This window comes from Salvelinus namaycush, chromosome 27, assembly GCF_016432855.1.
Source record: "Salvelinus namaycush isolate Seneca chromosome 27, SaNama_1.0, whole genome shotgun sequence".
Lineage (NCBI taxonomy): Eukaryota > Metazoa > Chordata > Actinopteri > Salmoniformes > Salmonidae > Salvelinus > Salvelinus namaycush.
In genome coordinates, this window is record NC_052333.1 from 31,364,357 (window position 1) to 31,390,730 (window position 26,374).

The 26,374-nt window shown below is 42.0% G+C and overlaps 2 protein-coding genes across 2 annotated transcripts; both read right to left on the bottom strand.

Moving 5' to 3' along the window:
• Nucleotides 1–4,457: 4,457 nt before the first annotated feature.
• LOC120022341 (intermediate filament family orphan 1-like) lies at nt 4,458–13,216 on the bottom strand. Its single transcript, XM_038966235.1, has 10 exons — nt 12,633–13,216; nt 12,240–12,539; nt 9,898–9,958; nt 8,498–8,593; nt 8,108–8,248; nt 7,629–7,810; nt 7,203–7,323; nt 6,471–6,566; nt 5,726–5,876; nt 4,458–4,618 (listed from the first exon to the last, which is right to left on the bottom strand). The coding sequence occupies exons 1-10, from the start codon at nt 13,214–13,216 to the stop codon at nt 4,458–4,460; spliced, it is 1,893 nt and encodes a 630-aa protein (XP_038822163.1).
• Nucleotides 13,217–17,873: 4,657 nt separating this feature from the next.
• On the bottom strand, nt 17,874–24,891 carry LOC120022686 (glyceraldehyde-3-phosphate dehydrogenase-like). Its single transcript, XM_038966669.1, has 11 exons — nt 24,860–24,891; nt 23,140–23,239; nt 22,818–22,927; nt 21,269–21,359; nt 20,854–20,969; nt 19,852–19,933; nt 19,392–19,543; nt 19,089–19,167; nt 18,761–18,844; nt 18,322–18,419; nt 17,874–18,199 (listed from the first exon to the last, which is right to left on the bottom strand). Exons 1-11 carry the CDS (start codon nt 24,880–24,882, stop codon nt 18,130–18,132), a joined length of 1,005 nt encoding a protein of 334 aa, XP_038822597.1. The 5' UTR covers nt 24,883–24,891; the 3' UTR covers nt 17,874–18,129.
• Nucleotides 24,892–26,374: the final 1,483 nt, after the last annotated feature.

Below are 26,374 nucleotides of genomic sequence, written 5' to 3' on the forward strand. Positions count from 1 at the left end.
CTTTGATCACATTTAATCGTATTATTTCACCGCTGTTACTTATATTCACGTTTCAACAGATGGATTTATTTACATTTAGATTTTTTCAAAAGTTTACTTGCTGAGCTTCTGTACACAGTTGCATGAAGATGTATGGTAGTCTATTGGTCGCTATGGCGATAGAAGTTTTAAGACTGCTTTTGCTGTGTTGCTTGCATTCTTCTGTTGACTTTTTTTTGTGGTAAAGATTAGAGAAATGACTAGGTAGACATTCATGTTTTTATAATATGAAAGATATGTTTTGAATCCCCAGAGAGGTTGAACAAGTAAACTCTGAATCAATTCCTGCAAATGTTATAGACAGACATACACTACATGGCCAGAGGTGCAGTATGTGGATATCTCTGTTTATTATCATCATGTGTAGGCCTATAGATTTCTCCTTTTTCACACATTTCTGGAACTTTGGCTACCAGCTTTGTGCACTACTTCCAGATGCTACACTAAATGGCCAAAAGTATGTGGACACCTGCTTGTCGAACATCTCATTCTGAAATCATGGCCGGTAATATGGAGTTGGTCCCCCCCTTTGCTGTTATAACAGCCTCCGCTCTTCTGGTAAGGCTTCCCACTAGATGTCGGAACATTACTGCGGGGGCTTGCTTCCATTCAGCCACGAGAGCATTAGTGAGGTCGGGCACTGATGTTGGGAGATTAGACCTGGTTCGCAGTCGGTGTTAAACTTCATCCCAAAGGTGTTCGATAGGGTTGAGGTCAGGGCTCTGTGCAGGCCAGTCAAGTTGTTCAACACCGATCTCGACAAACCATATCTGTATGGACCTCGCTTTGTCCACGGGGGCATTGTCATGCTGAAACAGGATCTTCCCCAAACTGTTGCCACAAAGTTTGAAGCACAGAATTGTCTAGAACATCATTGTACGCTGTAGCGTTAAGATTTTCACTGGAACTAAGGGGCCTAGCCGAACCATGAAAAACAGCCCCAGACCATTATTCCTCCTCCACCAAACTTTACAGTTGGCACTATGCATTCAGATAGGTAGCGTTCTCCTGGCATCCGCCAGACCCAGATTCATCTGTCGGACTACCAGATGGTGAAGCGTGATTCATCACTCCAGAGAACGAGTTTCCACTGCTCCAGAGTCCAATGGTGGCGAGCTTTACACCTCTCCAGCCGACGCTTGGCATTGCGTATGGTGATATTAGGCTTGTGTGTGGCTGCTCGGCCATGGAAACCCATTTCCTGAAGCTCCCGACGAACACATCTTGTGCTGAAGTTGCTTCCAGAGGAAGTTTGGAACTCGGTAGTGAGTGTTGCAACCGAGGACAGACAATTTTTACGGCTGAGACGGTGTTGCTTCTAGACGTTTCCACTTCACAATAACAGCATCTTACAGTTGACCGGGGCAGTTCTAGCAGAGCAGAAATGTGACGAACTGACTTGTTGGAAAGGTGGCATCCTATGACGGTGCCATGATGAAAGTCACTGAGCTCTTCAGTACGGGCCATTCTAATGCCAGTGTTTGTTTATGGAGATTGAATTGCTGTGTGCTCGATTTTATACACCTGTCAGCAACGGGTGTGGCTAAAATAGCCAAATCTACTAATTTGAAGGGGTGTCCACATACTTTTGTATATATAGTGTATATATGGTCTAGCCCACTGCTAAGGCATTCCCATGACTCAATGTGAATGTTTGATACACAGACAAATATTCATATTGCCAGAAGAAGTATATAACCCATCAATTTGATTCTGCACAAAACAGTGTATCTCAGAAACACACAATGTGTCATTTTAAACCCTGGACAAAATAATATCAACAGACAGAGGTAACCTACATACAATCACACCAACAGGTATGCTAGCTTTTTGTGTATCCATGACAACACCCAAAGACACTCTCAATACAGTGGACACCTTTTCAGTCATACTGTCTGAAATCTCTTTCATGGCTTCGTCTTCACAGTGTACATTTACATGTTATTTACATTCAGTAGGCTAACAGCTAGTAAAGATGTTATATTTGAGCATTTTTACACAGCGTTACAATTACTGTTGAATACACATCATTTTGTGCAACTTTATATGTGCAGATTTACAAACTGTACAATGTAGGGGGGAAATGTTTTTACAATACGCTTTCAGACATCAATAAACAAAGGAGCGGCCCGATTGAATCGCGTGGTTGAAATTTAAAGGTCATTTCCAATTGAGCCGACATATGTAGCGTTTACGGTGAATGCGGTCTCCGGGAACACAGAAACCTTTGAATGTCAATCGTGCTACAACGCTGATCTTCTGCGCTACTGATTGAATCGAGCCCTTAGATATGACTGTTGTTTACGTTTATCTACAACTGTAAACATTGAGCGTGTTCAGGTGCAATGAATCTGTGCTACAACCACAGATCTCACAAAGCAAGTGGTTAAACACACTAGGTGGTCTACCCGTGCTCAGATAATGAAGGCCTCGCGCTACGTAAAACTTGTCACCGTTCCGAGTGACCTTGAACGAGCTCCTAAAGCAGTTATTCACCTGCTAGCAGATTGTTTTATCGATCTGAACAGGATTAATATCTACTGTGCTTGTCCCTTTGTCCGAGGCTTTTAAACTTATACCTCTTAGGCTCTACATTTTTTTTTTTTTTAAGTTCACCAAAACGGCAGTCTGATTTACCGTTGGTTAATCAGAGAGCTTTTTTTTCATTGCAGGTCAAGATGAAGTCACTGCTGGCTGGGTATGTATACACTTGCATTGAGTGAGTGCTTTTATAGGACATGTTTATGTGGGTTGTGATATCAACAGTATCCAGGGGTCTACATGCAGTATGCTCCTATGTTTGGTTCTAGTTTGCGATTACAGCAATGTGCATGACCGTACAACGTACAGGTCCCAATGGTTTTCTTTTAACTCTAAACTTTGGAGAATAATTATACCGATGGCTTTTGTGAATTGTCTTTGCAAAACGACATAATATTATGCTGGGCATTTCATCTAAAAAAAAGATCAACTGTCATACTTTCATTGTTGCAATTATAATAGAAAATAAATGAATAAATAGCAATAAAAATAAGTTATTTATTCATTTAAAAAATTAAAATACTGTAGCTATCTGAATTTCAATGACAAATGAAAAAGGGCTGAAATAAATAAAGTCCATGAATATGTAACCAAGCAAAGTAAATAACAATAATGTTGTGAACCTCTGTTAATAACATGTTCTGTACATACGTATGTTGTGAACCTCTGTTAATAACATGTTCTGTACATACGTATGATGTGAACCTCTCTCTTAATAACATGTTCTGTACATACGAATGTTGTGAACCTCTCTGTTAATAACATGTTCTGTACATACGAATGTTATGAACCTCTGTTAATAACATGTTCTGTACATACGTATGTTGTGAACCTCTCTGTTAATAACATGTTCTGTACATACGAATGTTATGAACCTCTGTTAATAACATGTTCTGTACATACGTATGTTGTGAACCTCTGTTAATAACATGTTCTGTACATACGAATGTTGTGAACCTCTGTTAATAACATGTTCTGTACATACGAATGTTATGAACCTCTGTTAATAACATGTTCTGTACATACGTATGTTGTGAACCTCTGTTAATAACATGTTCTGTACATACGAATGTTGTGAACCTCTCTGTTAATAACATGTATACATACAAATGTTGTGAACCTTTCTGTTAATAACATGTTCTGTACATACGAATGTTATGAACCTCTGTTAATAACATGTGTACATACGAATGTTGTGAACCTCTGTTAATAACATGTGTACATACGAATGTTGTGAGATTGATTAAAAAGGCTTTGCATCCTTTAATCTTTCTATATGTTTCTCAGAAATTGTATCCATACTTTCAAAAAGGGAAAATGGAATGAGAAGGATATTAACTATAAAGAAAATAGATTTTCATAGATGGCTATCAACAGCTAGGCCCTTTCCCTTTAGCAAACTGTAAATGTTAATTTTGTTCAAATGTGACAGACTGCTAGATAAAGACTTATCCTGTGCCAATTTTTTGCTAGTGGTGCATTCTTTTGTTTGCCTTCAAAAATTCTGCTGATGTTTCAAATCTGTATCTGCAATGTAACATAAGGCATTTATTCCACAAAAACTGTGTGCAAATTGTTTTCGGTTGAATCTTGATACATATAGCAAGATCAATGGGCAAACTTAACAAAAAGGTATATATTTTGATCGTTCATATCATAGAAATATCACAATGTTAAGAAATCCAATTGACTTCCTTTTCCTAAATGCCATTTAGTCCTATCAGATTAGGTGTCGTAATAACCTGAACCACAAGAGGGCAGTGCTGACTTACGGCCCTGGAAAGAGTCTGCTGGCTTTACATAATTTATGGCAAAAAAGATGTAAACAACAGCACTATCCAGACTATGGTACATCTACAGGGTATCATCAGTAAGGGTTAGGACTTCCTCCATGGTAAGTGAGAGACCGTACCACTATTAACCTTGGTGTCACAGTAGGCTTCATCACTTTCAGAGTCTGCGGATGGGGACACCTTACTCCTCTCCTTCTCTCCGTCATCAGTCTTCCATTGCCGCAGTAACGAGAGGGGGAGATTTCCTGAAAGGGAGACGGAGAGGTGGAGTCAATACAACTGGCAATGACCTTGAGACAAGACGACTCGAACAGTCCGTGCTCATAGCCTGGTCCCAAAGCTGTTTGTGCCGTCTTGCCAGCTCCTATGGTCATTGGCGTTATAATGACCGTAGGAGGTGGCAAAACGACACAAACAGATCTGGTTCCAGGCTACCATACTCACAGACAGGTCAATGTAATGACATATGAAATCTATCACTATCAGTACAGATGGGAGAATTAAAGAGTTAACCTGTACTGTAACATATTTGTAATAGATGCATCGCCAGCACATATTTCACACATTAAGAATTGTATTTCGTTACATGGGTTATTGTTAGATGATTATGAATGAACTAGGTGTTTGGCATCACCCTGCGAGAGGATTCACAGTTACAGCATAGATCTCATTCCTCTTGTTATCTTTCACCTCTTTCTGGTGTCTAATACCAGCCGTATCTCTAGGGTATCTTTTTGACTGTTTGAATATCTCATACAGGTATCTCATACCTAGGGTATCTTTTTGACTGTTTGAATATCTCATACAGGTATCTCATACCTAGGGTATCTTTTTGACTGTTTGAATATCTCATACAGGTATCTCATACTGATATCTCATACCTAGGGTATCTTTTTGACTGTTTGAATATCTCATACAGGTATCTCATACTGATATCTCATACCTAGGGTATCTTTTTGACTGTTTGAATATCTCATACAGGTATCTCATACTGAGATCTCATACCTAGGGTATCTTTTTGACTGTTTGAATATCTCATACAGGTATCTCATACTGATATCTCATACCTAGGGTATCTTTTTGACTGTTTGAATATCTCATACAGGTATCTCATACTGAGATCTCATACCTAGGGTATCTTTTTGACTGTTTGAATATCTCATACAGGTATCTCATACTGAGATCTCATACCTAGGGTATCTTTTTGACTGTTTGAATATCTCATACAGGTATCTCATACTGAGATCTCATACCTAGGGTATCTTTTTGACTGTTTGAATATCTCATACAGGTATCTCATACTGATATCTCATACCTAGGGTATCTTTTTGAGTGTTTAGAGTGTTCAGCACCATGCGGAGGTGTCTGATACCTGTCTCCACTCTGGGTGATGAGTCTCCTGCACGTCTCCATCTGCACGTCCAGGCCTCGCTTCATGGAACACATCTCCATGTACTCGTGCAGGTGTCTGTTCATGTCACTCTTAGCCGTGGCCAGCTCCAACTGCGGGGAAACCAACGTAAGACATTCGCTCCGGTTTAAATTGTCGCCACAACATTTTTGGGGGGAGTAATGAGGGCCAGGATCTTTGCAAGTGCAAAACCAAAGGCCCCAGTCATTTGCATCATTTTTTTTTTCTTTTTTTTTCTTTCGGTGTTTGCTTTTTGGTTGATTGTATTTCTACTTATCGTTGCCACGGGGATCAGAGAATTTAGCAATTTAGTGAACAAGAGGACGACTTCTGGAAAGGAGTTCTATTCTAAAAAATAAAAATAAAAAGACTAAACTACCTTCAATTTAATACTTCAATTTAACTTATCATCTGCACAGGAACTCATTTCAACAGTGACTCATGTAAGCATATGGAATGGCCGTCTTGTTAATTTCCATAATATAATAATCCCAGAGAAACTATGTATTTATGGCTCTGTTTACAGCAGTGCTTCATCGCTCTCTGCAGGCTTTATAAATAGCCTTCTCATGCAGCAAAGTCCTCATATTGTACAAATAGCAGCGGGAAAACTGGTACTTAGAGAAGGGCTTTGTGTGTGTGTGTGTGTGTGTGTGTGTGTGTGTGTGTGTGTGTGTGTGTCTCACCTCGATCTGGTCGATGGTCTCCTGATACTCCTTCTCTCTGGTCTGGAAGAGGGACTCTGTGTCCTCTATTACCTTCTCTATGGACTCCTCCTGCTGCTGCTGCGGTTGCTGTTGTGTGTGTGTGTGTGTGTGTGTGTGTGTGTGTGTGTGTGTGTGTGTGTGTGTGTGTGAGAGAGAGAGAGAACATTGTTTTGTGCCAATTTGCCTAATATAAATGAGATGAAAAGAACTTCAATCAGTATATGGAAATGTAAAACACTTCCCATCCATTGCCCTGCCTCTTTCTTTCTGATATTGTCTACAGATTTTTACAGATTGTCACTATTATTTAAATTGTCCACTCATGACTAACCAGATTGTTATTGGGAATGAGAATGACTAACAGCACCGGGGTAAATCAAGATACGTGTGTGTGTGTGTGTGTGTGTGTGTGTGTGTGTGTGTGTGTGCTACCAGCTTATCTACATTACACTGTGATCCAGGGATCAGGACATGCCAATGTCACAGTCGTACATGCAATGTGTAAAGTAGGACACAGACACACAGATATGGCAGCCCAACCATAAGAATGATTGACAAGCAGGAAGTACAGTGGCTTTGGTTAAAACATGCCCTTTAACATAGTTCTGGGATCAGCTTAGCCTAGCCAGCTCCTAACATTAACCATTACATTGGTAAATACACAACTGATCTTAGACCCGCCAGTGTCTAGCGGGAAGTATAGTGGCTTACCTCCCCCTGTGTCTCCACTGCCCCCAGAGTGTATCCTGGGAAATCCTCCCACAGCAGCAGAGTCTCCTCAGTCTCCTCCCAGGCCAGGCTGTCACAGTCGTCCTCGAACTCACACTCCCTCCTGCAAGACCAACAATAGTATGGCTTACCAGTTGTACATCTATTTATAGTTCACTGGCCGACTCTGATCCACTCACATCTTACAAGCGACAGACTCTAGTCCTGGAGATCGGCAGTGTGTAGGATTTTTTTATCCAGCCCAACTCTTAACAGTCCTGATTCAAAGAAACATGGTCTGAAATCCGCAAGCTTTGGAATCAAGTGTGTTGGTGCAGAGTGGCTCTCCAGGTGTGACGTTGGAGACTTCAGCAAGACCTCGATTGCTGACCATATCCTCAATAGTTAAAGAGCAGCCAGAGAACTCACAACTGGTTCAGCATCCTCTGCATTTCCTCGTTGATCTGATTGGCTGATGTGCTACACGACTCCTCATCCTTGTCCGCCTCGCTCTCAGAGATGCTGGTTGGTTCGTCCCCGTCGCCGCCTTTAACCGATTGGGCCGCCTGTTTCCGGGGCCGGCGGGTCAGAGTGGAAGGAGGTGTGGCCATCTGCTAGATAAAGGTGTAACAACTGTGTAATAGCAGTGCAATAAAGGTGTAATTAACATGGCTATTAAAGGTATAATAACACAGGTATGAGTTGACCTAGAAGATATGAGTGGACTTGCCTCCAAAAGATTCGGTCACACTGTAATTAAACTAATTAGCTAGAATTAGCTTACCCTGGAAAAATCCTACCACGTAACCATTACGGTGGTAAATGCTAAGTTGTACTTAAATCCGTGTCTAGGGGCTACTTAACAGATAGTATAGTTAGTAGTAAAGTGGCCTATGAGCGGTCCTGACCTGAAAGATTTGGACCATGTCTTCACAGTTCCTCTGCTGGGCCACATCACACAGGCGAGCCGTGATGTCGATGCGTCTACAGATGTCCATGTCCACCTTCATGGCCTTCTCCTGGATTTTACTGTCCAGATCTGACAGGTTCTGATAGAGAGGAGATGAGAGCGAGTGAAAGGAAATATGTGTTCCCAGATCTTCTTTGTATTTTCAAAGACATTTCCGAAGTAAACTGTACCAATACCATAAAAGTATTTTGTTGGAGATTTTTGTAACTCAAAAGCGAGTAGAGCTAAATTCCTATTCCACGCCATCTCTCGTGGGACTACTTTTGAGGTATACAAATCTCAACAACTTTTGGGGTGAGCTATTCCAACAGTGCTACGAGGGACTCACGTTGCTCATAAGGCCTTTGAAGAGGACCAGTTCAGCTTTCAGCTGTTTCACCCTGAGGGCCAGCTCATCCTGACACACCTCACTCTCCTGGAGGTCCTGTACACACACACACACACAAACAACCTAATTTGCATAGCATGTATGACATAACATATCTGATTATGAGTATTAGTACACCAAATCAACAAAATGGGTGGTGTATTGAATAGTTCATTGTAGTTCTTTCTAGCTAAAGTTACAAAAATAGACTCTCTACTGCTGCTTTCCAATCAACCCAGCTGATCTGAGGTGGAATCATAATGTTAGTGTGAAATATTAAACGAATAATCTGCAGTTCAAACAATAACAAAGCAGTCACCCGCCACATTTTTAGATAAACAGCTTAGGGATGGGGCTGGAGAAATGTAACCAATATCAAATTCATAAAACAGTGCTATGGACACAAGGACTGACCATCCATGAGCTCAAATTGATAGTTTGACCATGTTTTAAAGCTATACAGGGGTTGTTTACAAACAATGGCGTTAAACACGCTTATGTACTTTACAAAAATATAAAACGCAACATGCAACAATTTCTAATATTTTGCTGAGTAACAGTTCATATAAGTAAATCTGTCAATTGAAATAAATTCATTAGGTCCTAATCTATGGATTTCACATGACTGGGTGGGGGCACAGCCATGGGTGGGCCTGGGAGGGCATAGGCCCACCCACTTGGGAGCCAGCCCAGCCAATCAGAATACGTTTTTCCCCAAAAAGGGCTTTATTACAGACAGAATTACTCCTCAACACCTCCGTCCCTCCCCCTCTCTGATGATCCCGCAGGTGAAGAAGCCGGATGTGGAGGTTCTGGTCTGGTGGCTTATGGTAGAGAAATGAACATTAAATTCTCTGGCAACATATCTGCAGTCAGCATGCCAATTGCACACTCCCTCAAAACTTGAGACATCGGTGGCATTGTGTTGTGTGACTAAACTGCACATTTTAGAGTGGGCTTTTATTGTCCTCAGCATAAGGTGCACCTGTGTAATGATCATGCTATTTAATCAACTTATTGATATGCCTGTCAGGTGGATGGATTATCTTGATAAAGGATCAAATTCTCACTAATGGGGATGTAAAACAAATTTGTGCACATTTGAGAGAAATAAGCTTTTTGTGCTTATGGAACATTTCTGGGATCTTTTATTTCAGCTCATGAAACATAGGACCAACAGTTCACATGTTGCTTTCTATTTTTATTCAGTGTATTTTGGGTTCTGAGGGGGTTAGACAGTTGGACTAAGCTCATGAGGTATTTATAGGTTTAATTATTCAAGAATCAATGGCTTTATATCATGAATTTAAAAAATGTACGTAGCAGATTGCCCTTTATCATTGACACAGCTAAGGGCTTACCTCTTCCAGCTCAGCCACTTTCTCCTGGAGGTCCACTCTGACTGTGTACTCTTCCTCCCATCTATTGAAACAAACACACACACACACATGGATGAGAATGGAGATTGATGAGGAAGTCATCACACACCATCATCACTGTCTCTTCTCTTTTGGGAACAGTATTGACATCAACCCCTATCACTGTTATAACGACACTACTTCCAGACAGCCACTATCAAAGACGCAAAGACACAACTTCCAATTAGACACCCAATTTTAGCAGTTCAATCCCACAATTGCCATTATTGTCTATTAGGGTACTCCAGAACCTCAATTATTGCAACCATCTGTGACTGAGGGTAGATAACTTTGTCAAAGGCCAAAAATAGTAAAATAGTAATACTGGTTACAAATACCAGAGACAGAAATCAGACAGAGAGCCTAATACCATGTACTATAGGCTACAGTGTTGTGTTCATGCGGTTCAATAAAGTTTGACGGTGTTTGAATCCATGTTGTGTGGCTGATCTCCCTTACTCAGCTGTGTTACGCAACAGATGCAGTATGCATGTAGAGCACGCTACTGCAACACTTACAGAAGGTGAGAAGTGGTCTAACCCAGGAGGGAGCATGTGCCTTATTGCACATTGCCTATACGCACTGTTATTGGTCTGCTCAAGCGGGCATGCAGTGTATTCAGAAGCCTGTTTTTAATGGTATACTTGGGCAGCCTATACTGAAAGTTCTACAAGCCATTAGCGGTATACACTTCATAAATTGAATGGAAAATTAAGTTCTATTCCATTTTCCCACAGCCCCCTGGAGACTCATTAAACAAAAAACAATTGTCTGATATTGTATTGTTATGAGACAGTTGTTTTTAATGAGATCCGAGGCAAATGATTGGAAATGTTCCCCTGTTAAGCCATTTGACCTTCTCAATAAAAGAGAATTAGAGGAGGGTGTTTCGACTGGCAAGTCATAGAGGCTTGGAAACAGAGAGATGACGTTGCCTTGTTGCCATTAACATTCAGACAGTGGACTATAGGCCGTAGGGAAGGTTACTGGTGTCATTTAGTGATGTCAGCGTCTTCTCACGGATGCTGCAGAGGGCGAGTGGCCGTACGGGATGAGTAGAGGGGGTGAGAGAGAGAGAGAGAGAGAGAGAAAGAAAGACAACAGAAAAGAGAGTTTGTGTGTGTGTGCGAGAGAAATAGTGGGAGCGGGAGGTGAGTGAAAAAGAGATAAAGAGATGGAGTGATAGAGAGAGAGAGAGGAAGAGAAATAGGGAACATGAAAGAGAGAGAGAATAATGTGGAGAGCCTCTGGTGACACCACTAGCGGTCACAGCTTTCAGCACAGTGCTGCATTGCAGGTGCTGAGACAAAACGCAGAGGGGCGGAGGAGGGGGAGAGAGAGAGAGAGATGGGGGAAGGCCATGTAAGAGACAAAAACAAGTGTACTGCTGACTTCTCAGCCCTCTCTAGATAATCCTCCTATTGGATAAGAGATTGGCCAGTGCTGTTCTTTTAAATGCTGTGCTCAACTATGTTTGAACTATGATCCCCTACAAGCCTATAGTGAAGCCTTGTAAATGCCATATCATTTGGGAAGTACAGGGGCAATTTGAAGACAAAAAGTAGAGCGGCTAAAACACTTCAAGACGTACAGAGTAACCAGAAGCCATCTTATGGAGGACGACGACGAGGGTGATGATGGATGACGACGACAAAAACAACAGAGCCGATGTCTCTTCATTTCAACTTCGCTCTAAGCCACACAGTACTGTTGCAGCATGATGATCAGCTGGACAGCCACAGAGCCTGTAATATAGCTCCGCCTTATATTACAAGATACGCATGCAACTCATCTAGACCTTGCGTGGTGATGTAATGTTACTTTCTTGTGTTCTGGGGGTGTAATTTGGTATGAAGAAAGCAAAAACACTCAACAGTTGAATGGGCTCAAAATAGGCTGCTGTTGGTTGAGATACATTGCACTCCACATTTGTAATAGGAGAACCCACTGTAAATATCTCCAACGCAATCATTTTGCTAGTTTTCTATTCCTATTCTGACAAGACGTTGGCAGAATGACACTGATGTTATGGATCTGTAGCTATAAAACAGAATCACTGATTAGTAGACCCAGATGTGTGACTAGAGCAGGGCTGGAACAAAAGCCTCCACACCCCTTCGCTCTCCAGGAGGAGGGTTGGCCAATCCTGGGGTAGGGGTGTTGCCCTAATAATGATGGGCTAGAGAGACAATAAATGACATCACACATCAGGCCTACAAGTGACAATAACATAGGCTTAAGGCCCCAGATCTTTAACAATGATATTCAGACTGCTTCATTCATACCTGCGTTTATACTCATCCCTCTCTCGTTTCACCTTGCCCAACACGTTGTACAGGGCCCGTATTTCAGGGGTGATGGTGTCGATTTGAACACCTACTCCGTCCGTTTGGGCACAAGGCACACCCATGTCTGTAACGCGCGACTCCCTCCCCGCGCCAAACCTGCGGTCGTGGTTGTAGGACCAAACGGTGCCAGGAAGGAACCGGGGAGGCGGGTTAGTAGACATACCAGTCCCAGAACTGACATATTTCTCGTTAATGTTGGATACAGTGTTGGAAGTATCAGTAGGGGTTAATAAAGGACTGAGGGAAATATGTGGAGTGAGTTGGTTGGAATTGAGGTTGGAATTGGAGTCAGTCAGAGTCGAGTTCCTAAATACTGATTTGCTGTTGGACTCAAAGGAGGGAGTTGTAGGCCTGTTGAGTGATGGAGAAAGAAGACCCCCAGGCAGGTATGCAGAGTTATTAACGTTCTGGAGTGGGATATGTCCGGGCCTAACTGCGATGGGCCCTACGAAACCAGTCTGGACTCCCATTTCCTTAGTCAATGGCTTTTTCCCGTGTCCTTCTGAATTGTCCTCATTATTTTCCAAAGCCTGTTGAAGCTGCTTCTCCAAAGCTTTATTCCGACGCTCCAGTTCATGAACTTTAGCCAAAAAGCAACGGAAGCGCAAATTCAAGGTCTTGAGAACACTGATGTTGGAGCCCAAGTCGTTACGCAGGGCCATCGCTGCGGGGGGCGGCGGCGCACGGTGCATGTTGTTCTGGTGCAAATAAGCGAGTCCTGAAGGTGGCAGCGCATTTAAGTCCAGGCCAGATATGCCATCTTGTCCAAACCCGGTGTGCTCGCCCAAGATGAAGCCTGAGTCAGCTGCACCGTATGAGTCTAGGCCTGTCATGGAAGAATCAGAATGGCTCCCCATCTGGTTATGCTGCTGTTGCTGAACCAGGAACGCGTTCTCCCCCAGTAATGGATTCATGCTTGAGTATGAAAATCTGAAATGCTCAAAATCCGGCATCAAAACAGACTTCTTAATTTAGCTTGAAAGCTAACTCCTGGTGCAAATAATAGCCAACTTGCTCTAAAACTATCCCTAAATAGCCTTAACCTATGAAGACTTAGCTTATGCGTTCCACCAAGACAGAATAAGAAAACCGGAAAACAAATCAAATAATTTATAGGCTATCGGTAAATAGATGCTATTAAACAAGTAGACTTTTCCAGGTCTTAAAATTAGACGCGCCAGTGATTGAAAGAGCCGCAGCAATCAAGCGGTGAAGGCTAAGTAAGCTACCTGGCTGGCCGCAGTGCAACTACTAACTTTGGCGTAGGAGATAAGTCTGCTGAGGTAAACGTGCAGTCAAGACGACGGCCAGGCAGAAATAAACAAGCTACTGCGGTTTTTAACTACCGTCGTGACTGGAGTAAACGCGCAATAGACATCCTCACTTTGGATAGGCTACTGCTTGGCTTGAGTGAATTTCCCGACACTTTTCATTGATATCATAATGTGTGTTTAACACCAATGGCATTATTATTTGTAAATCTAAATTTGTCACCATTATTTCAATCGAACATGGCTCACAATTTAGGAGTTTTACGGCACACTCAGCGTCACTTGGGGACGTCGGAGCACATAAAAGATCGTGTGTGAAGTTCTCTGCTCATATTGTCTAAAAGCTATGGGCTGCTACTGGTTTATTGGCATTTTTGGGCCGTGTTTTGTGCAAAAGTAAGCCTACACTTAGTAGAAACATATGCTACACATGTACATATACCCCCCTGTTATTCAATGTTAAAGTAATACAACAATTGCTCACTCACGGAATATCTAGCTATACCCTTGAAACATGCTCAGATACCATTAGTTTGAAAAATAAAATAATCCCCTCCTCCCAGTTTTTGATCCTTTAGAAACACAATCACAAAATGCATTTTTTGTCAAATCCCTTTCATTTTAAAATTACACAGAATACATGGAATTATTATGAACATGAACATATAGTGCCAGTCAAAAGTTTGGACACACTACTCATTCAAGGGTTTCTCTTAATTTTGGACTATTTTCTACATTGTAGAAAAGTAGTGAAGACATCAAAACGATGAAATAACACATATGGAGTCATGTAGTAAACAAAAAAGTGTTAAACAAATCCAAATATATGTTATATTTGAAATTCTTCAAAGTAGCCACATTTTACCTTGATGGCAGCTTTGCGCACTCTTGGCATTCTCTCAACCAGCTTCATGAGGCAGTCACCTGGAATGCATTTCAATGAACAGGTGTGCCTTGTTAAAAGTACATTTGTGGAATTTCTTTCCTTCTTAATGCATTTGAGCCAATCAGTTGTGTTGTGACAAGGTAGGGGTGGTACACAGAAGATTTGGTAAAAGACCAAGTCCATATTATGGCAAGAACAGCTCAAATAAGCAAAGATAAATGACAGTCCATCATTACTTTAAGACAGGAAGGTCAGTCTATCTGAAACATTTCAGGAACTTTGAAAGTTTCTTCAAGTGCAGTTGCAAAAACCATCAAGCGCTATGATGAAACTGTCTCTCATGAGGACCGCAACAGGAAATTCAGACCCAGAGTTACCTCTGCTGCAGAGGATAAGTTCATTAGAGTTACCAGCCTTAGAAATCGGCAATTAACTGCACCTCAGATTGCAGCCCTAATAAATAAATGCTTCACAGAGTTCAAGTAAAAGACATATATCAACATCAACTGTTCCGAGGAGACTGCGTGAATCGGGCCTTCGAATTGCTGCAAAGACCCGCTGTGTCTTTGTGAGACGCGGAGTTGGTGAATGGATGATCTCCATATGTGTGGTTCCCACCTTGAAGCATGGAGGAGGTGATGTGATGGTACTTTGCTAGTGACACTGTCGATGATTTATTTAGGAGTCAAGGCACACTTAACCAGCATGGCTACCACAGCATTCTGCAGCAATACGCCGTCCCATCTGGTTTGCGCTTAGTGGGACTATCATTTGTTTTTCAACAGGACAATTACCCAAAACACACCTCCAGGCTGTGTAAGGGCCATTTGACCAAGAAGGAGGCTGATGGAGTGCTGCATCAGATGGCCTGGCATCCACAATCACCCAACCTCAACCCACTTGAGATGGTTTGGGATGAGTTGGACTGCAGAGTGAAGGAAAAGCAGCCAACAAGTGCTCAGCATATGTGGGATCTCCTTCAACTGTTGGAAAAGCATTCCTCATGAAGCTGGTTGAGAGAATGCCAAGAGTGTGCAAAGCTGTCATCAAGGCTAAGGATGGCTACTTTGAAGAATCTCAAATATAAAATCTATTTTGATTTGTTTAACACTTTTTTGCTTACTACATGATTCCATATGTGTTATTTCATGTTATCTTCACTATTATTCTACAAAGTAGAAAATAGTAAAAATTAAGAAAAACCCTTGAAGGAGTAGGAGTGTCCAAACTTTTGACTGGGGCTGTATGTATGTATGTATGCACAGTATGTATATATTACAATGAAGCAAGCATGGCTTTGAACAGATGTTTTCTTTTGACTGGCTATACACCACCTTGAAACAACAGGCAGGTACATACAGCACAGAGGTCTATTAGGTCATTATTTTCAAAGGCTGATAGGAAGCTGTAGAATTCTTGTAGAATGAATTAGACTGCAATAAAACTGGAATGGAAATAACCAACACGTCACTTTTCAGATGAGCTATTATCTTGAATAATAGTAGTAATTTCAATGCACAGTTCTCCAACAAGTGTAATGTAAGTGAATTACATGTATTGGTAAGAGTTGAGACTTTGAATGGAGGAAAGTGCCTTTTCCTCAACATCTTTCTCCTCAACATGCAGGGCTGCGGGTACAGGAGCCATGACTTTTTCTTTGCTTTGACTTGTGGATGTGGCATTGGTAGGAGCAGCTGTAGTCGGGCTGGAAGAGGTTTTCCCAACATTATCTTCCTCCTCTATGAGACAGAGAAAGAGAGCGAGAGATGGGGCATGTAAACCCATTTAGCCTTCAAATTTAAAAGGCACAAACTGGCAAGACGAAGACAAACCCATTCATGTAATATTTACGATTTCCCCATCTGATAAATATGATATTGCGAGGCCCATTCGAACACACCATCGGACAGACAACTGATATCACCCAGTTCCTGGACAAGGGGTTGATTTTCTTTGAGACACTTGTAGAAGGCTGCTTTTACTTTTGCGCCTCCAGAGCGAAAACGGTCATACAACTCTCATTTGATTCTGGGGGATCTTTTCTTTGTGGATTTGATCGTACGCCTCCTGTTGTATCATGCCCTTTCCAAGCAGGTAATCCACTATGGGCATTACCACGGTGACCCTCTTAATGAGTGTGCACCTGTGTTTATCCACAAACTGTAACACCTGGGATTCAGATGAGAAAAATAAGTGTTTATTTTTCAGGAAAACTTCTAATCTTTTACATTGGTGGTGATTTGAAGCAAGATTATTTTTCACAAGTTACATGTTTATTTTGTTAAAAAATGCAAATATGTGATAGCATTTATTGCTTTGGAATTGCCACAAATTTGCATCTCTCCTCAAAAAAAAATTCATAGTGCCTCAGATGAATGGTAAAAAAAAATAAAAGTAGTTATTTCAGCTGTTGCTAACCCTGAACGATGTCATCTTGATCACGGTCCATATTTGTGACCTATTTCACAGAAGCAAGGCTGTAATGTAACATTTGGCAAAAGCTAAAGGGTCTGAATACTTTCCGAATGCACTGTAGTAGTTCATTATCTGAATAGTAATAGATTGGAGATAACTATTTTCTTCAGAAGTGCGCACCGGTTTTCCCTGTCGTTAATTTAAAAGGTACATTTACAGTGACGGTTATGAATAACCCCTAAAGTTCAATACTTACATGAACAACAATAGTCTCTTCTTTGCCTGTTATCTTGTTCCTGGTCTTGTGTTTAAAAGAGCAATGAGCTGTGCGTGATTTGAATGCAATGATCTCTTATGGACTTGATCTGACCTACATCAATGACTATAGCTCCTGCCATCATGAAACCTGTTCCTCATCTAAGGAACCAAAAACAATATGGAGAGTCAAGCATTTTTCTTTAGAATACAATGCACCACTGAACTTGTTTTCTTTTTGCTTCCACCTGGAAAATAGTTTCAGTTAAATGGTTACACCCACTTCTGAAGAACTCTCAATCACTCCTCACTTTCCACTAGGTGTTGACAGACAAGATAAATCCATCTACACTTCTCAACATCATTTAAGACTCAGACTTGAGTAAATGGGAACATTTTAGCATGGTCCAAATTAATTTTATTACCTTTATTTAACTGTTAAGTTAATTAGTTAAGAACAAATTCTTATTTTCAATGACAGCCTAGGAACAGTGGGTTAACTGCCTTGTTCAGGGGCAGAACAGATTTGTACCATGTCAGCTTGGAGATTTGAACTTGCAACCTTTCGGTTACTAGTCCAACGCTCTAACCACTAGGCTACGCTGCCGCCCCAGTTGAATGTACCCTGAATACCAAGTCTGATTCACGGAAATAAAATGTAAACGGATCTAAATTAATGCGTGGATTTGAACAATTCAAGCATTTACAAGATGTGCTCCTGAGGACTGAGACGACAAAAAAATGTTCAGAAACAGATGACTTTTATTGTGAACTAAGGGACGGCGCGGTAGACAGGAATATTCTGCAGGCAAAAACCAGACTCCGTCTTCTGAACAGAACAGAAGTGTGACTTATTATAAAACATTGCTGTAGACTTTACTACTGGTTCTTTCTCTGGCGGTGGACTGGTTGGATGTCCGTTCAGGAGAAGTGGATGTCCGTTCAGGAGAAGGAAGAGGCCATGGGTGGGGGGGGGGGTTGGAGGTGTGTTGTGGAAACGTTACTCTTTGAGTGCCATGTGCAGACACAAGTCAATAACGCGGTTGCTATAGCCGTACTCATTGTCATACCTATGGGAGAGGGAGCAAGAGGAAGGAGTCTTTATAATGTATATAAATATTCAAAATTCCAACATTGATTGTGTGTGTGTGTGTTGAGGAGGGGGGGGGGGTATGTCTAGACAGATGCATACCATGAGACCAGCTTGACAAAGTGGTCGTTGAGTGCAATGCCTGCCCCGGCATCGAAGATTGAGGAACGTTTGTCGCCGTTGAAGTCTGTGGACACCACCTGAGAGGGAGAGAGCATCAGGCTTTAGGCTCATTATGTAAAAAACTGAAATGAACCACCAATTAACAATCACTCTACTGCTCCCTAGTGTTTGAACTCAGGTATTGCATCATATGACCTTGAGGCTCAGTGCATGAGAGTAAGGAAAGCTTGGGCCCTGTTGATGTACTCTTAAAATGCATCCTTCCTTATTTCCTTCATTGTGGTCATCACTGACATGACAGCAACACAGAACCTTACTCACAGCTATCAAATCATGTTAGATCAGATTTCTTAAAGTATGGAAGGAATGATGCATTTTATAGTATTCAAGCAGGGTCTTGGAATGGGAAAATATTTACCTGGTCCTCCGTGTATCCCAGAATTCCCTTCATGGGTCCTTTGGAGGCCTCCTTGATGATTCTCTTGATCTCTTCATAAGGGGCCTGAGGCAGACAGGAGAGAACATTAAAATGTAGAACAATGTAACCAAATTATTATGTATGGAGTGCCTGTTGCATGTTATGTTGACAGTAAGGAAATGTGCAAAAACAAGAGTAGCTTGTAGGTGGGTTGGGCTGGAAGCGTGGTCAAGAGGAATTAGGTATTCGGAGTAGCTTTACTTGTGTATAACATCGATTTCAATAAAATACATCAAAAAGAGCAGAGAGAGGTGATTGGGAGACTTACGGCCTTCTCAAGACGGACAGTCAGGTCAACCACGGACACGTTGGGAGTGGGGACACGGAAGGCCATGCCGGTCAGCTTGCTGTGGGTCAGGAGGTTCAGTTAAATCTACATTCTGGTATTGAATAAAAAAAAAAAATGACAGCCCTGGTTTTGATATACAGCTGAGGGATGGGTCTAGGGAAATGTAAAGCTTTGGAATATTCAGATGCGCCCTTAGTGAAAAGCACTATACAAATCCCATCCATTATCACCATGGTCGTAAAACCTCCATTACGAAACCAGTGGCCCTGGATTGGTTCATACCCGTTCAGCTCGGGGATAACCTTGCCCACGGCCTTGGCGGCGCCAGTGGAAGCAGGGATAATGTTCTGGCTGGCACCACGGCCATCTCTCCACAGCTTACCGGAAGGCCCGTCAACGGTCTTCTGTGTGGCTGTGACGGCGTGAACTGTGCTCTGGGGGAAGAAACAAGTGATATGGATGTTAGTCTATGCAAGGTGTTGTTCATTAGGCACCAAACTGAAGAAAACAGGAAGTTACTATCTGAACTAATAAGAAAAGCTCATTTAAAAATGTTCCATTGTGTACCCTAATGAACACGACCCAGGACTTGTGCAGAGCAGCAACATGATTGTTGTTAGCATTAGCATGTACATTGACGGCTCTATTCATGTTAGCATTTACATTTCCACCAGTGTTGACCCACTGTTTACCACTACATCCCAGTCCCTGTGGTAATTGTGCTGTTTGAATCCATTCTTACCATCAGACCCTCAATGATGCCGAAGTTGTCGTTGATAACCTTGGCGATGGGAGCCAGGCAGTTAGTTGTGCAGGAGGCGTTGCTGTGAGGACATGACATCATTATCAATAATAATCAACATGCTCCCACTCGGAAAAGACCACTTCAACGTCCACTGTTACGCCGACAACAAATCAGCATATCTACATCAAGCCACTCCTCCACCCGCCTTTAAACCACATTAAATCCTGCCTCTCTGAAACTCAAACCTGGACGCAACCCTTTCCGCTGGTGTGTTCTTCCAGTCCAAACTCCAGAGTTTTGGCAACAGGGTCTTTTCTACAGCTACACTCAGGGTCTAGAACTCCTTCCCTCCAACGGTCCTTCTAGTCCTGTCTAAACCTTCCCATAACTCCCACTCCACCTAAGTTCTTTCAAATGTCTTGTTTGTTTTGTCTTTATGTTTCCTGTATTGCCTATTAGAAAAGCGGCATATAAGAACTATTATTAATAATATGACAGCGCCACAAACGTTTAGTAATTTAACATTGTGTCACACAGCCAAAAAGTCATAATTTAAAGAGCTGCAACCTGTAGTTTCATTTTATTCAAACCTGTATTAAAATCAATAGTTTGCCATGTTACCCTCTGATTTGTTGTTTTCTTACCTCAAGAGGAGATATGCGGCTGCCATATCATTTTAATACAAGGTCTATGGAAATCCCTGTGACGTAAACAATGCGAGTACACACACTTTGACATAAATGGTGGAACACAGTTCTGTTCCAAAATCTGTCAAACACATTCTCTAGCGATATTGTCCCGATGTTTTCAGGCCACGTTTCATACTCGCTTTCTCAGTAAGACTGAGAGGGAGTGTTTTTGACCTGCTGGAACTGAGTGTGTGTGTGTGTGTGTTTCAGTGATTGTTTGTACAAGTAACATATCACCATGTGGCAGGACTGTTTGTACATGTCACATTGCGCCTTTAAAATAATGTTATGGTGGAGGGGAGTGGCTTACCTGACAACCTTCAGGGAGTTTTCGTATTGATGGTGGTTGACACCCATCACGAACATGGGGGCATCGGCGCTAGGGGCGGAGATGATGACCCTCTTGGCACCTCCCTGCAGGTGAGCCTATGGTGGTGGTGGGTGGGTGGGGTGAGAGGTCAAAGGGTACGTTTGTGTGACAACAAATACACAGCATCAAGGCTGCCTTGCTTGGTTCAGTCACATACAGCCGATGATATGCAAAATTGGTAGTCGAGGCGATTCAAACAATTTACAACATGAAAATATATACAGCACTGTGCTTACTCACTGCTCACCCACAATATTATAGCCATGAAGTATTAAAACATATTCTTCACAGAACTCAAGTATAGACCATTGTCAATATGACCTACTTCCTACTGCTAGTGAACAGTGGTACTTACAGAGGCCTTGTCGATGGTGGTGAACACACCAGTAGACTCAACAACGTAGTCAGCGCCAGCGTCACCCCACTTGATCTGGGAAGGGTCCCTCCTGAAGATGGCAAAGAGATGGGAGAAGTTAGGATTATATCACAAAACCAGGGTTAGAATTACAGGGATCCTATACACTCCCATAACAATGCAGGGATGGGTCCATCATTAGAGATATATCTATATATATGAGGAGTTGGTTCCCCTTTGCTGCTATAACAGCCTCCACTTCTGGGAAGGCTTTCCACTAGATGTTGGAACATTACTGTGGGGACTTGCTTCCATTCCGCCACAAAAGCATTAGCGAGGTCAGGCACTGATGTAGTGCAATTAGGCCTGGCTCGTAGTTGGCATTCCAATTCATCCCAAAGGTGTTCGATGGGGTTGAGGTCAGGGCTCTGTGCAGGCCAGTCAAGTTCTTCCACACCGATCTCGACAAGCATTTCTGTATGGGCCTCGCTTTGTGCATGTGGGCATTGTCATGCTGAAACAGGAACTTCCAAACTGTTGCCTCAAAGTTGGAAGCACAGAATTGTTTAGAACGTCATTGTATGCTGTAGCGTTAAGATTTCCCTTCACTGGAACTAAGGTGCCTAGACCAAACAATGAAAAACAGCCGCAGACCATTATTCCTCCTCTAAACTTTACAGTTGGCACTATGCATTTGGGCAAGTAGCGTTCTCCTGGCATCCGCCGAACCCAGATTCGTCTGTCGGAATGCCAGATGTAGAGGTGTGATTCATCACTCCAGAGAACGCGTTTCCACTGCTCCAGATTTCAATGGCGGTGAGCTTTACACCACTCCGGCTGACGCTTGGCATTGCGCATGGTGATCTTAGGCTTGTGTGTGGCTGCTCGGCCATGGAAACCCATTTCATGAAGCTCCCAACGAACAGTTATTGTGCTGACGTTGCTTCCAGAGGCAGTTTGGAACTCTGTAGTGAGTGTTGCAACCGAAGACAGATGATTTTTACGCGCTACAGCACTCGTCGGTCCGTTCTGTGCGCTTGTGTGACTTCCTACTTCGCGGCTGAGAAGTTGTTGCTCCTAGACGTTTCCACTTCACAATAACAGCACTTACAGTTGCCTGGGGCAGCTCTAGCACAGCAGAAACGTTATGAACTGACTTGTTGGAAAGGTGGCATCCTAGTACGGTGCCACATCGAAAGTCACTGAGCTCTTCAGTAAGGCCATTCTACTACCAATGTTTGTCTATAGAGATTGCATGGCTGTGTGCTCAATTTTACGCACCTGTCAGCAACGGGTGTGGCTGAAATAGCCGAATACACATACCTTGTATAGATGGTCTAGCCCACTGCTAAGGCATTCCCAAGAGTCAATGTGAATGTTTAAGATACACAGACAAATATTCATATTTCCAGAAGAAGTATATAACCCATCAATTTGATTCTGCGCAAAACAGTGTCTCAGAAACACACAATGTGTCATTTTAAACCCTGCACAAAATAAGCCAAGGAATGCACCTGGAGCATTAGTAAAGAAAAGGAAAAACACTTACTCATGGAAAACTGTGATGTGCAGGTTGCCAATGATCAGCTTGCCATTCTCTTGTCTCACTTCACTGTGCTTCCATACACCGTGAGTGGAGTCATACTTGAACATGTAGACCTATGGAACAACAACCTTTAGGGAAGTGTTGAATATGCGAACAGTAAACCCTGTGCACCTGAGATTTTTCTAGAATTTAACCCGAAAGAAACCTGACCCACTCAAGGTCTGACTTTGGTCAAATATGTTTACATTTCTCCCTCAATTTCAGTAACCTATATTTAGATTTCACATTTCAATATATTAAGCAGTTGGCTATATAAAAATCTCACCATGTAGTCCAGGTCAATGAAGGGGTCGTTGATTGCGACGACGTTGACTTCACCGCTCTTGGCAGCGGCACGGGTCACCAGGCGCCCGATACGCCCAAATCTGAGAAGAGAAAAAAAATCAGTCTTACAGTTAATTCATATATATGCAAATCCATATTACCACACTATACCAGCAGGTGGCAGCAGCCATGTGACGCAGGCAGACACACCCACACCTAAAAATGAGTCCTGCACACAAGGGTCAACGTATGGCTCAGCAAAGGAGTCAAAGTTCATCCGAAAGGAGTCAACATGCATCAGAAAGAACACAAGGCAAAAAAACAAAGGTTTCGTAAGGTGTTCTGGTGAAAAATACCTTGTTATCATTTTCCTTTAACAAGTCATTTAGTTCTGGTCAACAAAGTTACATCATACTATACTTCACAAACCGTTTTGGAACTGCGAACAGTCAGCATGATCTTTTAGTCAGTCATTAGACATCATTTAGTTTCCATACTTAGGAGGAGTGAAATAGCCATCTCCAGGTCGCAGCGTTTCGTCTTTCAAGCGGGCACAGTAAAACTGTTAGGTTGATTTTGGGAAAGGGTCTATCATAACAAACGTTAATCTTCCTGCAGTTTAGTGACAGCTGACTATAGGTCAAATAAAGGTTAGAGGAATAGGATTGGTGTAAGAGTTCCTCCAAACTGTCTCGCGGTGATCTCTGAACTTCAGCTGAAAAGGTTAGCGGGATATTATTAGATGGGTAGAATAAAGGAATGTGACAGCTGAGGAGAGGAAAGATACAAGAGTGTTGCAAAGAGGCGTTGTGACAACCAAACCATAAATAAGTAGAGGATGGTAGTGGCCAGACCAGGGAGGGGTTGAACACACCATAGCAACAACAAAAAGTGCAACGGAAAATGAAAATAAGCATATTTTTCACTGGACAAGTTCAGGTAGTCCCTTCTCATTTCGGCCTGTATGCTTCTGTTTCGTTTCTAGTGAAAGCTGTACAACCCAGGCTTGTGAATTTGAGAGCAAGCGCCTATGGCAGGGACCATTAACTAGACTCAGCCGCAGGCTTATTTTTTCTTGAGCGGATGGTCAGGAACATAATTACAAATAACTGCAAGAAGCCCAAACGGATATAATATTGGACTTAAAGAGAATCATTTCAAAACGTGCTTACATTTGTATATCTCTATTAGGTATGGGAATACTTTGGAACAGATTTCCAGAATTAAAATCACTTGGAGCTGATTTGCTGGTGTTTTTACAGTCTTTATACGTCCAACAACAACATGCATACATGTATACTTTTTTTTGAAAACTTGGAGCGACAAATAAAATCACCCGCGAGCCAGCCGCCAGTTGGGGAACCCTGGCCTATGGTATGTACAGTACAGAAGTGCAATGCAGCCCAGGGTCTATCCTGTGACCCGATCCTGTCAACAGAGAGTTCTTATGTTCTCTTTAAGACAATACAATTTAAAATACTCTAAATTTGCCCAGTGACAGAAGCAGACACACCCCCAACAAAAAAAAACAAAAAAAAGAGTCTTACACATAATGCATGGCCCAGCAGTTTGGTCAGGCTTATGAACTTGAGCGCAAGCATCTATGGAATGTACAGTACAGAAGTGCATTGCAGCCCAGGGTATTACCTTGTCACTTGATCCTGTCAACAGCCTGTTATTTTTAAAATATATCAATTTTCAAGATAAAATATGCAACTTACCCATTGATTCCAATCTTCACCATTCTGCCTGATCTTGTCTAGTTCGCTGAAGGTAAAACAAAATAAAATAATTAACTTGTGTTACATAGCCCAGCACAGTATGAACATAAGGCAAAATTTGAATAAGCAACTAAAATCATCTATGTACAACAATACATTAAGCATCACTGATTAACCGTCACTATAGAAAGAAACTAGCAGTGATAGATACAAATCTATTTTGTGGCATCTATAGAATCCCAAGAATTGCACAATGCATACATGACATTAGAATAATTTCAAAGAGCCCAAAAATGTTGCTCGCCTAAAATACTCAACTATCCATGCCACGTAGGCTAATTTATTCTCTCTCATCTACATAAATTGTATCCTGCATCTTTACAAATTGTAGTCATACAAGACAGCTTTTCAAAACGCCATGTAGGACTCCACCTGCCGAAGCGTAAATTGCCACAAAGAATCAACGCATAATTCTACAATTAAATGTCAAGTTGGCTACGAAGCCATAAAGAGGTTAATAACGTTGAAAAGTACCGTTTGTGAGTTGCTCTGTCCACTATGTCGGTAAGGTGCGCTCGCAATTTATTCCTATAGGGTCCATGGACACACCCCCACGTGAACACAAACTCATGTGCACACGCCCCTTCAGAATGTCAAGTCACAGATGGATGGGGAGCCAAGGTCGTTGTCGCAATCGACACGAACATAAATTACAGAACAGGAAATTCATTTGAATGACACCCACCACTATTGATGTGATCATCTTGGCTACATTGGAATTGGCAAATCTTGGCAAAAAAAAGAGGAAGATTTGTATTTGGATGGATTTGATAGTTAGATAATACTTGTATTAACCAGCTGTTTAACATCAACTTTATTTAAAGGATATAATCTTTGGGGAAACATTTTTATAATATTTTTCCAGGGCATTGGGTGTGCTTGGCTGCAAGACAGTATGTTGCAATGAAAGACAGTTGAAAGAACATGGGATGAAACCCAATGCTTCTTCGAGTGATAACAGTGTGTCCGTCAATTGGCCTTTTGCTAAGGTAAGACCACAGCTGCACTTGGACTTGTCTAAAGTCAAGAGGGCTCATATTCAGAGTATGACACTTTGAACAGTGCTTGACTTGGACAGGAGCTCATCGGAGCTGAGTACCGGCACCTCAAATGTTCTACTGCTTGAGCTCCTGTTCCTCTTATAGAATATTAGCTCAAAAGTATTGTGGAGCTCCTGCACCTAAATGTAAACTCAGAACCCAAAATGAGTACCGGAACCTATTTCAGTCCAAGTCAACACTGACTTTGAGACATGATGGGGCATGTGATGTTCTGGTGCCCATGGCTATGTGATATCCTGCTTGAGCTGTAGGATGCCTAATTCAGCAAAAGATAAATTAACGTTATCCTATATTCGGAGAATTTGGATGTAAAGGGAACTAAAGTGTAGATACTGAATGTTGGAGGTTCTTTATTATTTATCATGAACCTAAGCATCAATGTTCTCTGGACCAA